Source organism: Thermobia domestica, chromosome 4 (genome assembly GCF_964235325.1).
Source record: "Thermobia domestica chromosome 4, izTheDome1.hap1.1, whole genome shotgun sequence".
Taxonomy (NCBI): domain Eukaryota; kingdom Metazoa; phylum Arthropoda; class Insecta; order Zygentoma; family Lepismatidae; genus Thermobia; species Thermobia domestica.
The window spans coordinates 254,982,376-254,996,383 of NC_137457.1; the positions used below are offsets into that span (position 1 = coordinate 254,982,376).

A 14,008-nucleotide genomic window follows, 5' to 3' on the forward strand; every position below is an offset into this window, starting at 1 on the left:
AAGTGAAAACTCGTAGAAATGCGTTCTTTATAATGGGACCTATATCATATTCACTTACTCTGTTTCCTGCATGGTTCGTCATGGGCGCATGAAGCAGATGGGCAAGTGCGTCCACCTATTTTATTCCTGGTCGCACTTGCCCCACCCTGCACTCAGTCTTTCTTTAGCGCCTGCTCACGAGGCTAGAAGTTCTGCAGTTCTGCCAAGCGTATATGTGACAACTCAACCTTCGTGTTATCACACATATTGCCTTATTACCCATCAAATCGTTTACAATCATGGTTATTCTGGACTTTAATATACTGATATGCTTATTTCAAATTAAATGAAAATAGAAATTTATTAATACTTGTTTCAGTGGCGGATCCAGGGGGAGCGATCGGGGCAATTCCCCCCCAGAAGAAGAAACTTTCTTATTTTATATATATAAACAAAACCCACTTCAGAGTTTGGAGCTCTTAAAAGTAGCTCTAACTAGCAGTATTACAACCCACCTCTCCCCCAGAAGCCCGTCCTGGATCCGCCCCTGACCTGTTCAGATTTCAATTTCGGGCAGACACTTGCACATCGACGTTCACTTGATAAACAACAGTCTCACACTGAATTCTAGCCTCGTCCAAGACATCACAAGTCATACCTTAGTAGCGATATGGGGGTGGACGCACTTACCCTCCCTGTCGCACTTGCCGCCCTCTCCCCTACTACAACTACTCAAAAAAAAAAAAAAAAAAAAACTTTAGATGCTTTGTCAAATTTGTGGACGAACTCATGGTTGTTGATATAAATATTTCCTGCCGGGACACTTCAGACTCTTTACTTTTAAATTCTACCCACCATCATCCCTCAGCTTTTAAGAAGAAGTATTTTTTTCAAATTCAAACGGGAAAATATTTTTGTTCTCCACCTTATAAAAACAACAAGAACCAAAATAAAATCGAGTACCATTGCACTCGCAGTTCACTCGCTGAATGTATTTGGAGCTGTCAAAATCTACGACAAAATCTTCCAGGTGCTTGCAATCAGTACATGTGATTTCCATAAGTTCTCTATATTCTGTATTTTTAATTTTATATAACAACACTGTTATTTTTATATAGTTGAGTTGATTTTAGTTTAGCGTCCCTTTCAGCAGCGAGGCTATATGAGACGTGGACCTACTGATTAACGTGGAATCCGAACCACATGAGCTCCCGCCGGGTTATTTTTATATAATTAGTTTAACTGAATAATGATAAGCAGCCATTTTTTTCTAACGCATAGAGATGGCCACGAGTCGAGCTAAACTCAACTCAACTCGGATTCAAGTTTCGACTCGAGTCAAAGGTAGTTTCGAGCCGAAAAATGAAATGAAATCTTTAAGTTTAACGTCCCACGGTTATGCCAGTTAAGCTAAAGGGGACGGTGATAATGAGAAATGAGTGAAACGGTGGAATGAAGAAAGTGGGAGGAAACGGGAGAACCCCGAGAAAACCCACGAGCACGGTGTTTGTCCACCACAAAGTCCACACGGCACGAGCTGGGATCGACCCAGGGACCCCAAGCACCGGAGTTGAACGCTCTACCACTGAGCCACCGCGCCCCCCTAGTTTCGAGCCGAGTTCCGAGCCGATTCACTGTTTTTGACGTCGTGTTTCGAATCGAGTCGAGTTTGATAAATGGCTCGTTCGTTCAGCTCGTTTTGAAATCATAGCCTGATTACACTGGAAAGCGAAAGCCATGAGAAATGTAAGCAGTAATATGGAAAACTTTTAGTGTTGCTCACGAGAGGGGGACACTGCTCGCATCTCGTCTCGTCTCTATAACGAGATGACAAGACATTTTTAGAACGAGCTCAGTTCAGCTCAGCTCAACTGAGCCGATGGCTCGAGCCGATTCCCTTGGGGTGGACCATCGGCTGGAGATGAGCAATCTGATCGGTTCGGCTCAAGTAAGCCGAGGGCTCTAGCCGACTCGGTTGGGTGAGCTGTTGGATTGGCTGACTTCTCGGTTCGGCTCGATAGTGAATGAGCTGCGAGCCGAGATGTTCGAGTCGTTGACAATTCTAAGCCCGGGCAGAGCAGTTTTGAACATATTTGGCCAGTGCCCTATAACTTTTAACAATGTTTAGCTCGAGCCCGAATACTCAACAACCTAGACTCTCAACCCAAATTCAGAAGCTCGTGAACAATGTCCTTGACTCCTAGACTTCACGACTACCGAAGTTGACAATCAACTAATAGTTTACTATTTAGATACAAACCGTCTATCTTTCACGTTTATACACAGTGTTGTTGTTATTATTATTATTATTATTATTATTATTATTATTATTATTATTATTATTAATAATAATAATAATAATAATAATAAAAATTGTAGTAGTAGTAGTAGTATCATTGATAACAATTATATTGTCTATGTAAGATACTTGAAGAGATTACTTGGAACTACACACAATATTTGGCTCAATTTAGTTCGGCTCGACTCGTAACGAATTCGAGTTGAGTTGGAGGAAATGTTGCAAGCGGAGTTCTCGATTCGAGCTCAAAGATGTCTGTTTCGAGTCGAATCGAGTTAGTTTCAAAGAAAACTCACTGGAACTCACTCGTGTCCATCCCTACGAGTAACGCAGTATGGCATTTTAGTCAGTGTTACATTATATGAAAATGTTTATATAGCTTTCAAGTAAGAATTTGTTCTTGCATCTACATAAAGCGATTCAAAACATGCAATACTACTACTACTACTACTACTACTACTACTACTACTACTACTACTACTACTACTACTACTACTACTACTACTACTACTACTACTACTACTACTACTACTACTACTACTACTACTACTACTACTACTACTACTACTACTACTAATAATAATAATAATAATAATAATAATAATAATAATAGTGGTAGTAATAGTAGTACGGAAAACTGAAGCAATAAGATTTTTTCACGTATTCAAAGTTTCGAACCTAAACGTAATGCGTTAGTAACGCGTTACTTTCGAAGTAGGGTAACAGAATTTATGCCCGTTTGGCCTTATGCCCTCAAAACATTTTAACAGACAACTGATAAGGATGTTATCTTAAGGCGGAACGGGAATTCCCGTTTGGCCTTTTCCCGTTTCGTCTTATAACATTCAAGGGAATTATTACTCCGTATCTGTAACAAAGAGGGATTTATTTTATTCTCAATAGCAACCTCCTTGCTATTTCAGACAAATTAAACTCAAATATCTTACAAGAACATAAATTTTATTATCACAACCAAAATAGCATATCAAGTTCCCATGCGGATATAATATGAAACAGCATCAATATATGAAATTACATCAATTTCACTGTTCTTAAGTCTAAAATAAGCAAGTATTATAGTATTCACCACATATGTAGAATTAAATATTTAAATAACAATAAAACAAACGTATAATTTAAAATACTATTCTACTTTATCAAGGTACATTTCTTATCTCATTATCATTTCTTATTTCTTATTTGAGGTACAAATATAAAGGTAACCAAAACAGCTCTATCTTTTTTTTCATTCAACACCTTCGAACATTGATATGTCACCTAAGACGTACCTGGAAGATCAAAAATAGTCCCCATCAGCATCGACGACCTTCTGCCAACGTTCTGGAAGCCATGGATTCCATCGTGGTAGAACTTGGTGGGCCGTGAAGCGAAGAAGGTATCAAGTCCATTTTACACCTCTACTAGGGATTTGAACTGGTGTCCTCTAAGGTGATTGTCCAAGGAACGGAAAGAATGATAATCGGACGGTGCAATATCCGGGCAGTATGGCGGATGCAATAGTGTTTTCCATCGAGAGCCTAGAATGGTGTCCCGAGTCATCCTAGCCACGTGGGGCTTGACGTTGTCCTGTAACAGGAGGACCCCTTTGCGATTCGGAAGAGCTGGCTCTGGAGTTTTGAGTTTTTCTTGAACATGATTCAACTGCTGACAGTACACAATTGCATTTATGCTCTGACCAGCTGGTAGTAGTCCCCGACAGGAGGACCTTCTTCTGGCGCAGTGCTGGTTTCGGCTGTTTTGGAACCAGTTCATGGGATGCTACCAATGATGATGGTACCGTGGAGCTTCGTATAGGACTCACTTCTTATCACATAACACCCTGTCCAGAAGTGGCTCCTTCCTCAGACGAGAAAGCATAGGTGTCTGCTCGCGTTGCCTTCTGGCCCGGAGTCAAATCATGTGGGACACATCGACCCAACTTGTAGTGCTTTCCAAGTTGATGGAGGTGCTGCCGAATGGTTTCTCCACTCACACGGAATTGTAATCCGAGTTCCTCACATGTCTGGCCACTGTTCGCCTCAATTACTGCCTGAAGATCCTTCATTTTGTACATGTATTGATCTTCCGGCACGTGGTGCGTCTTCGAGTGTTTCGTCACAGTCCTTAATCTTGTTAAACCACTGCTGCACTGTTCGCGTAGCCACGACACCTTCACCAAAGGCCTAGCATATCTTCCGGCACGCTGCAGCGGCGTTTGACCCCAGTTTGAACTCGTACAACGTACACGCTGTTATGACACTCTGTGGAGGTTCCATGTTCACGCTGTATTTACGCAAGTTCACGGTGTGACTGAACTGCCACAACTAGGTTGTATGTTGGATATTCCCACACTAACTGATTTTCACCTTATCTCCATTCGCATTCAACTCACGGTGTGAGGGCCAATTGAACACAGACCTTCACAAAAGCGACAGAACTTTCTTGGTTACCTTTATACATGGCTGCAAGAGCAATTGCTTCTGTGTGTGATATACAGTGTGTTTGTAGAAGACGCAAGTAGTCCATCGAAACAGTAGTAGAAGTATTATACAGTATATTTATTCTTATGTTTATTTCTGTGTATTTGTTCAGCTAACATTTTATTAAAATCTTTGCTAAACTATTGGTCAACATAGTCATAACATAACCACACTTCTCACTTGCTTTGAATTAAGGTTTAATTAAACTTAAAAAAAAAAAAAAAAATGACGCAAACAATACATTACTCCGAATACTTACTTTGATTATACGATGTTCCATTCGTTCAAAAGTGAATATTACTAGCCTTACAAATGTTTTGCAAAATTACACTAAATTTCTTTATAATGATTTGAAAATTCCCTTCTCTAGTGTAATGCGAAACGAGAAAAGGCCAAACGGGGATTCCTGTTTCGCTTTACAATCAAATTAACATACAGTATCTTAGCATAGCCTGAAGTCATGAAAACAGGCATAAGGCGAAACGGGAATACACCGGGTAACAGTTACTTTTTTGAGGCAAGTAACGTGAGTACATTTTAAGGGAAAGTAAAGTAACTTGTAACGCGTTACATTTTTACAAGTAACTTACTCAACACTGGAAAAAAATATACATATATTGTAGTTAATCATCCGAAATGTAACGCAAAAAAAAAAAAACGCAAACTAGATACGTTACTTGAAAATTTGTAACGCGTTACCGTTACACTTATTTCGGAAAGATATAACGCGTTACTGTAAACATTACTTTAAAAGTAACGCGTTACTTCATTTGCGTTACTACCCAAAACTGCCAAAAAGTCCTACCCGTGATGTCTTACTTAATGATTACTGCTTCGTGCCTACAAAGTATCAATCGTGCAGGTTTTACTACCTAATGATCACAAATCGATATTATTTTGCAGTAGAAATGTTATCCTTAATTGAAGACGATCATGACTATCCGAAACATGTTTCCCGGAAGAGATACATTTCAAGCAAGTCATTATGTGAACAGATAACACCGTAATTCGGAGTGTAAAGGTTTCTGACAGGATTTGCCTATCAGACAGTCCCAAAGTGAATGTTTGGTGTGTGCTCATGCGTGATAAAATCGTGTGCCTTTTTATTTTTGCGGAAGCGTTTCCTGTTTTCCAATTGTTGGATCATACCCCTATATTTCAACAAGATGTGTTCCTCCTCATTGGAGTGTGAAAGTCGTGCTTATCTTTATATTTTTTCCGGATGATGGATTGGTAGTGGTGGATCGACACCTTAGCCTCCCCGTTCTCTTAACATTACTCTTCTTGATTTTTCCCTCTGGGATTATATGAAGGACATTGTGTACGTAACACAGTACGCGTCCTTTCAACATTGAAAGAGATGATATTCAAAGCCATTGTATCGATCCCACCCGTGATGTTCGACAATGTGTGGGGTGAAATTGAATATCACCTAGATGTGCTACGTGCTATTATATCAAAGGTGGTCGCTGGAAATTTATAAATACGCAATAAAAACTTGATCAGTATGCCAACAATTTGCCACAATTTTCAAATTTCCGTCATTAACCTAACAAAAGTGATTAATTTTTATAATGTAAAAACTTTTCGGACGCCCTGTATATAGTAGGTAAATGATAACTTATTTTATTTTGTGGGTTTGTTTTTGCAGGATTGTCGTTATTTAGAACCATACTTGAAGGAGGTAATTAAAGAGAGACTGGAGCGAGAAGAATGGAACAAACAGTAAAATTCAATCTAAGAAAAGTTTGTTCTCAAAGTTAATACTGTATGTGTGTTCCAACACCTCTGATTTATAAGTAATGTATCACTTCAGCTCAAAATAAAGAATGGATCAATGATTCGTTTTTTTATTTAAGGAAAATCCAAACAATGCTCCTAACGGAACCTTACTTTGGGAACAATAACCATGTCAGAGAAGAAGAAAGAAATGGAGCTATCCCAGCATTCGCCTGATAGAACTAGGAAACAATAGCCGTCGGTTCCGAGTTTTAATTACGAAGCGATACTTACAAAGGCTAGATAACATAACCGAATGTGCAATATTTGCAATTCGTTATGTGTTTCCGTTCCTACTTTGCAACCAATTCCTGCACACGGCTAGAGTACGTTTGTTTTATCTTGGCACACTTCCCGCCAGTGCACTTGGTTGGCATTTAAAGTATTTTTCGCCATCACTCATGTGAACGCTTTACCCCAATAAACGTCTCATTAGTGTTGGGTACGTGACGTCAGTTGTCAGCCAGTCCATCAAATGAGGTCATTGCTGTTTGGTGGGTACTTGAAGTGCTTAGTTGCTACACGTCAACAAGTGTGTTTAGTAAAAACAAAGTACTCTAATAACATTAGCGTAACTTTTAAAACATATGCTCTGAATAACGTTATTCGCCGAAAAATTCTGCAGTTTGTTACTGAGTTACAGTTACCAATTGAATGGCATTATTCGACATACCTACCTGTTTCTTATCTGCTTCAGATAAAGATAAAACTGGTTTCAGCAAGTACCAGTTCTCTCTCTATCGAACAGGTCTGTGAAGTTGGCCTTCCCAAATTAGCTTACCCACTTTTATCTACATGAGCCGTTAGTTCCTCGTTAGTTCTTACTAAAGTTATGTTAGTTCCGTGATTTTAAAGAAATTATACACAAAAACCAATGGGTAGGCCAACTTCACATGTGAAGTTGGCGTATCCAACAAACTTTCCCACATTTTTCGGCACAAATCGTTAGTTCCTCGTTAGTTCCCGTTAGTTCTTGCAAAAGTTCCATTAGTTCAGCGATTTTAAAGAAATTATACACAAAAACCAATGGGTAGGCCAACTTCACATGTGAAGTTGGCGTACCCAACAAGCTTTCCCACATTTTTCGGCATAAATCGTTAGTTCTTGTTAGTTCTTACAGAAGTCCCGTTAGTTACGCGATTTTATACAAAGTAGAACATTGAAAAATGTATGGGTAGGATAACTTTACATGTGAAGTTAGCGTGCCCAAAAACCTTTCCCACATTTTTCGACATGAATTGTTAGTTCCCGTTAGTTCTTACAAAAGTTCCGTTAGTTCCGCGATTTTGTATAAATTAGAGCATAAACAAAAATGTGTGGGTAGGCTAACTTCACATGTGAAGTTGGCGTATCCAACAAGCTTTCCTCATATTTTTAGACATGAATAGTTAGTTCCCCTTAGTTCTTACAAAAGTTCCGTTAGTTACGCGATTTTATACAAATTAGAGCATAAAAAAATGTGTGGGTATTGTAACTTCACATGTGAAGTTGACGTACCCAACAACTTTCCCACATTTTTCATGAATCGTTAGTCTCTCGTTAGTTCCCGTTAGTTCTTACAAAAGTTCTGATAGTTCCGCGATTTTGTACAAATTAGAGCATAAACAAAAATGTATGGGTAGGCTAACTTTACATGTGAAGTTGCTGTATCCAACAACCTTACCCACATTTTTTGAAACGAATCGTTAGTTCCTCGCTAGTTCCCGTTAGTTCTTACCAAAGTTTCGTTAGTTTCGCGATTGTATACATATTAAAATATAAATAAACATAACTTCACATGTTGGCGTACCAAAGAAACTTACGCAGGTTTCTCGATATGAATCGCTAGTTCTTCGTTAGATATTATTAAAGTTACGTTAGTTCCGCGATTTTATCAAATTCTATGTAAACAAAAATTAACCCTTTGTGTTCCAGATGTCATTTTTCTACGTGCGTGCTATAGCATTTTATGACATGCACAACGATGTTACTGGAACTCAAAGGGTTAATGGGTACGCTAACTTTACATGTGGACTTGGCAAACCGAATCAGTTTACATGAATCGTTCGTTCTTTAATTACCGTTAGTTCTTACAAAAGTTACGTTACCGGAACTTTTTGTAAGAACTAACGTGAACTAACGAATAAGTAACGATTCATGTCGAGAAATCTGGGAAAACTTGTTGACCCAAACTTCACATGTAAAATTAGCCTATCCATAAATTATATTTATGCTTTAATTTGTATAAAATCGCGGAACTAACGGAACTTTAGTAAGAACTAACGGTAACTAACGGTGAACTAACGGTTGATGTCGAAAAATGTGGGAAAGCTTGTAGTGTACACCAACTTCACATGTGAAGTAAGCCTATCCTTAAATTATATTTATGCTCTAATTTGTATGAAATCGCGGAACTAACGAACTTTTGTAAGAATAGCGGGAACTTACAATGAACTAAAGATTCATGTCGAAAAATATGGGAAAGCATGTTGGGTACGCCAACTTTACATGTGAAGTTAGAATACCCACACATTTTCTTTATGCTCTAATTTGTATAAAATCGCGGAACTAACGGGATTTTGTAAGAACTAACGGGAACTAACGAGGAACTAACAATTCATGTCAAAAATGTGGGAAATCTTGTTAGGTACGACAACTTCATATGTGAAGTTAGCCTACCCACACAATTTTGTTTATGCTCTAATTTGTATAAAATCGCATAACTAACGGGACTTTTGTAAGAACTAACGGGAACTAACGATTTATGCCGAAAAATGTGGGAAAGCTTGTTGGGTACGCCAACTCCACATGTGAAGTTGGCCTACCCATTGGTTTTTGTGTATAATTTCTTTAAAATCGCGGAACTAATGGAACTTTTGTAAGAAGTAACAGGAACTAACGAGGAACTAAACATTTATGCCGAAAAATGTGGGAAAGTTTGTTGGGTAGCCAAATTCACATGTGAAGTTGGCCTACCCATTGGTTTTTGTGTATAATTTCTTTAAAATCGCGGGACTAACGTAACTTTAGTAAGAACTAACGGGAACTAACGAGGAACTAACGGCTCATGTATATAAAAGTGGGTAAGTTAATTTGGGTAGACCAACTTCACAGACCTCTATCGAACCCAAAGTTTTTTTGTGTGTTTTTTTAGCGATATGAAACGTATTGAAATTCTCCAATCATTTTTGAATGAGCTGACATAATTTTCGTTATAATGAGTACCACCTTTATGGCTTTCTTTTCTGTTTCGGTTAGCGTTTATACCGGTGTTTCTTCTTCGATTTTGATATTCATGGCGTTACTCTCGAGTCTCGAATAACGTTATAAACATTTTTGGCGTCAGGGGATCTAAGCTGGAATTAGAAAGAATCTCCAGTATACTAGTAAACCCCAAAACTTTCAGTCTATTTTTTTTTTTTCATATTAAAAGTTAAGTATATACCTTAGCCCTAGACATGTCTAATTCCTTTGAAAATATAATTCTTTTGCTTTTTCTGTATTAAAAAAAGAAGTACAAAGAAAGAAAGAAAAGGAAAAGAGAAGAAATTATCTAACACTGAAAAAATACAATTTACAATTCAAAATTCTTCACAAGGTTTTATTTCTTTCTGACAATACTGCCCGTAATTACTAGATATGTCCATTTTGCAACAGGGCTGCACTAACATCGTTGAGGTTCGCGCTTGCTCGAACTCAGTACCCACCGGAGATCGAACCCGGTATCATGTGTATTAGAGTCCCACATACACACTAGCCACTAAACGAGCAGGGAGAACACTTCATTTGTTTGTTCGTTTTTTATTTAGCAATTTAAGATCTCTTTCAAATGTAGACGATATATCAAATATGGTCTACAGCTTAATATGAGATCAGAATTACATGAATATCCACATAAAATCTATCTCTTGCATCAAAGTTCGAATATTAGTCATTTAGCCACGAGGTGGCCTTCATTATGATTCCAATGTATAATTTGATAAACGAAAATACTATTAAATGATGGAAGAGCGAATGTTTCCAAACTTTCTAGAACAGTGGTTCCCAACCTGGGTGGCTCAGCTTATTCGAGTGAGGGACATAAAGAGTGAGCAAGGGGGTGCAAACTATTGACACAAGTAATCTGTTGAATTGTTTTCAAATATATACTGAAAAATATGTAAGCAACATTTAAACAATTTATAATTGATTTACAAGGAGCCAAGAATATAAACAAAATTATGCTACTTCATATATTCAACCGACAAATATTTACGAATGTTGTAACTAACAAGAGAAGAAAGGGAGATTATATATTAAAGTGGAAGATGGTTTATACACCAATCGAAAGCACTAGTGAAGCCTATTACGAAACTGTAATAAAAAAAAAAATTCCGAATGTATATACAGTGCGAGTTATATGAATATACAGTGTGTCCAGAAATCCGTTGCCATCCCTAGAAATCAGAAACGGTGAGACAGATGCCAAAACAGCAAAACACGTGTTTGATCATTTTAAAAACGTATCAAAGCAAAAAGTGTTGTTCCAGGGCCACCCGCAGGATCCCAGACGGGGTCCAACTCAAAAATTGCAAGGGGGTAAAGTAACATATCAGATATAACAGGGAATTGAAAAGCTGTTTGGAAATGAAAGAAGACGGAATAAGTCTCGACTCTAAAATTACCCTGTGCAAAATGGCGGCCGGTCAAAATGTCAGCAAAAACGTCATTGTAAAGTCTATGCCTACCCCCAAAAACCTGAAACAGTGAGACAGATATCAAAACAGGAAAGCACGTGTATCATTATTTCAACAGTACAATGATTGAAAGTAAAAATATTTGTCCCAGGGTCCTCCGCAGGGTTCCAAACGGTGTCCTCCTCAAAATTTTCAAATGGCAAGGGGGATCAAGTAGCATATCGTTTAAAAGCTGTTATTACATGAAAGCGGATGGAACAAGTCTGGACGCTCTGCGATAACTCTGTGCAAACATCTTTTTAGTTCTTCCGTCTGTAGTCGGGTTTTAGTTTGTTTTCACTTTAATTATTGTACTCAACTGAATTATTGTACCCTACTCTGAAATTCTGCTCTTGTGCCAGTAATATCTAAATAAATAAATACAATAAAATAAAAGCAAATTAAGCAATAAAGAAAAGAAAAAAACATTTGACATTTTTAAGTATGGAACTGACTAGTTAACATATAATGTACAATAGTGAAACTTAATGCTCGTTGTTTGGATTATCAAGTAGAAAATGATTCAAACAAAAAGTTTCTTGCACCAGGAATAGCGAATACATGCAAGTGTCTAACAGTGACAAGAAGTGTCGATTGCAAAATGAAAAGTGAATGCGCTCGGAGAATCGAAATGAGGATGCACATTTTGACCGGCCTCCATTTTGCACAGGGTAATTTTAGAGAGTAAAAACTTGTTCTGTATTCTTTCATTTCCCAACAGCTTTCCAACGATATGCTACTTGACTCCCCTTGTTATTTGAAATTTTTGAGTAGGACCCCGTCTGGGACCCTGCGACAAATTGTACTTTTGAAATGATGACAAACGTGTTTTGCTGTTTTGACATCTGTCTCACCATTTCAGCTTTTTTGGGGTGGCCATAGACTTTACAATAACGTTTTGCTGACATTTTGACCGGCCGCCATTTTGCACAGGGTAATTTTAGAGAAAAAATGAAATGAAATGAAATCTTTGAGTTTTACGACCCACGGTTATGCTGGTTAGGCTAAAGGAGGCGGTGATGATGAATAATGAATGAAATGGTGGAATGAAGAAAGTGGGAGGAAACGGGAGAACCCCGAGAAAACCCACGCACACGGTATTTGTCCACCACAAAGTTCACTTGGCGGGGACAGGGATCGAACCCGGGACCCCAAGCTCCAGAGGTGAACGCTCTACCACTGAGCCACCGCGGCCCCCGGTAATTTTAGAGAATCGAAACTTCTTTCGTCTTCTTTCATTTCCCAACAGCTTTCCAACGATATGCTACTTAATCCCCTTACCATTTGTAATGTTTGAGTTGGACCTCGTCTGGGATCCTGTGGGTGACCCTGGGACACCTTTTACTTTGATGGGTTATACTTTTGAAACGAAGACAAACGTGTTTTGCTGTTTTGGCATCTGTCTCTCCGTTTGCGATTTCTAGGGATGGCAACGGACTTTCTAGATACCCTGTATATATATATATAACTCGTACAGTATATGCATTCGGAAAATTTTAATTACAGTTTCGTAATAGGTGTCATTAGTGCTTTCGATTGGTGTATAAACCATCTTCCACTTCGATATATAATCTCCCTCTCTTCCCTTGTAAGAAGTATCAAATTAAACACCACACAAACATACAAACACTGTGGTTTCAAGAAAGCCGGAAAATATTACAACTACTATTCTATAATGGTATGCAGAAGTCTTGCTGAAAATAAATCAGAATTGGTGAGAGTATTCTCTCTGATTTGTCGACCTTACTCGTATGAGTACCGTCGTATACTCTCGCCCCGGGCGCTAATTTTCCACGGCATGGCATTGGTGGCGCCAAATATCAGGTTAGTGTTAATACATTAAGGTCTTATATCAGACCACCACTTGGGTATGCCATTCATCTCACTTTTATTTTGTTTGTTTGTTCAGTTGTCTCGTTTTGCAAATAAAAATCAAAGGGAATTGTTTTACTAAAATTTAGATATCCACTGAGCGTAGTATTATTGGAAACAAGATGAAAAATCCATGAGTACAGTAACTGACACAGTAACGTAGCCAGAAACATTTTATGAAAGGGCTTACACATACAAATATGTTATTTTTTTTATATGAACAGTGCTCTAAAAATGGCAACTGGAGATACGAATCTGAAGGGAAATTAATATAAGTTCAAAACATGAAGTATTATGTATGAAATTGGTCGCAATCAGAGCTTTTCGATCGGAAGGTCGCCAATGGAGATTTCGTATTTTGGTTTGACGAAAAGCTTTTGCGTAAATTACAACTCTGCGAGATAAAATAGGGATCAACCTAAAATTTAGAATTGTCCTCATAATATACAGCAAAGCCTTATTTTAGTTTTTTTTTTTTTTTTTTTTTTTTTTTTTAACATATCGTCTGAAAAAGTCAGAGTACAGAATTCTAAGCCATCATGTCGTAACTAAGTTTATTTTAGACAAAATTCTTTCCCACGCTTTTGACATCTAAGATGGTTTTACCTTGCATATGTTCCCAAATGCGAATCTCGACTGCATCCTTTTCTACACTCTCAGCGCCTATAGTGTTTCTCACACGTATGTGTAAGCATGTATTTCGCGACATTTCAACATCGACTAATCTTTTGTCGGAATCTTGGCATGCATGAAGTTCTCACTGGTGTGACTGTTATATGCGTCTCCAAAAGTGATTTTTAATAAACCCCTTCCCACATAAAGGGCTTCTCCTCTGCATGTCTTAATGTGCCTTGGCTTTGAATGTCATTTTCCCACGCTTTCGGCACTTTGTAGCTCCGAAATTA

At 38.1% G+C, this 14,008-nt stretch overlaps 1 protein-coding gene across 1 annotated transcript in view; it reads left to right on the top strand.

Moving 5' to 3' along the window:
• The window catches only part of LOC145683485 (cytochrome b-c1 complex subunit 7-like), a 56,930-nt gene extending 50,331 nt beyond the window's left edge, over positions 1-6,599 (top strand). Inside the window, exon 4 of the mRNA XM_081754819.1 lies at positions 6,410-6,599. Coding sequence (XP_081610945.1) covers positions 6,410-6,487 — 78 coding nt within the window. The 3' untranslated portion in view covers positions 6,488-6,599. The remainder of the gene's footprint in view (positions 1-6,409) is intronic.
• Positions 6,600-14,008: the final 7,409 nt, after the last annotated feature.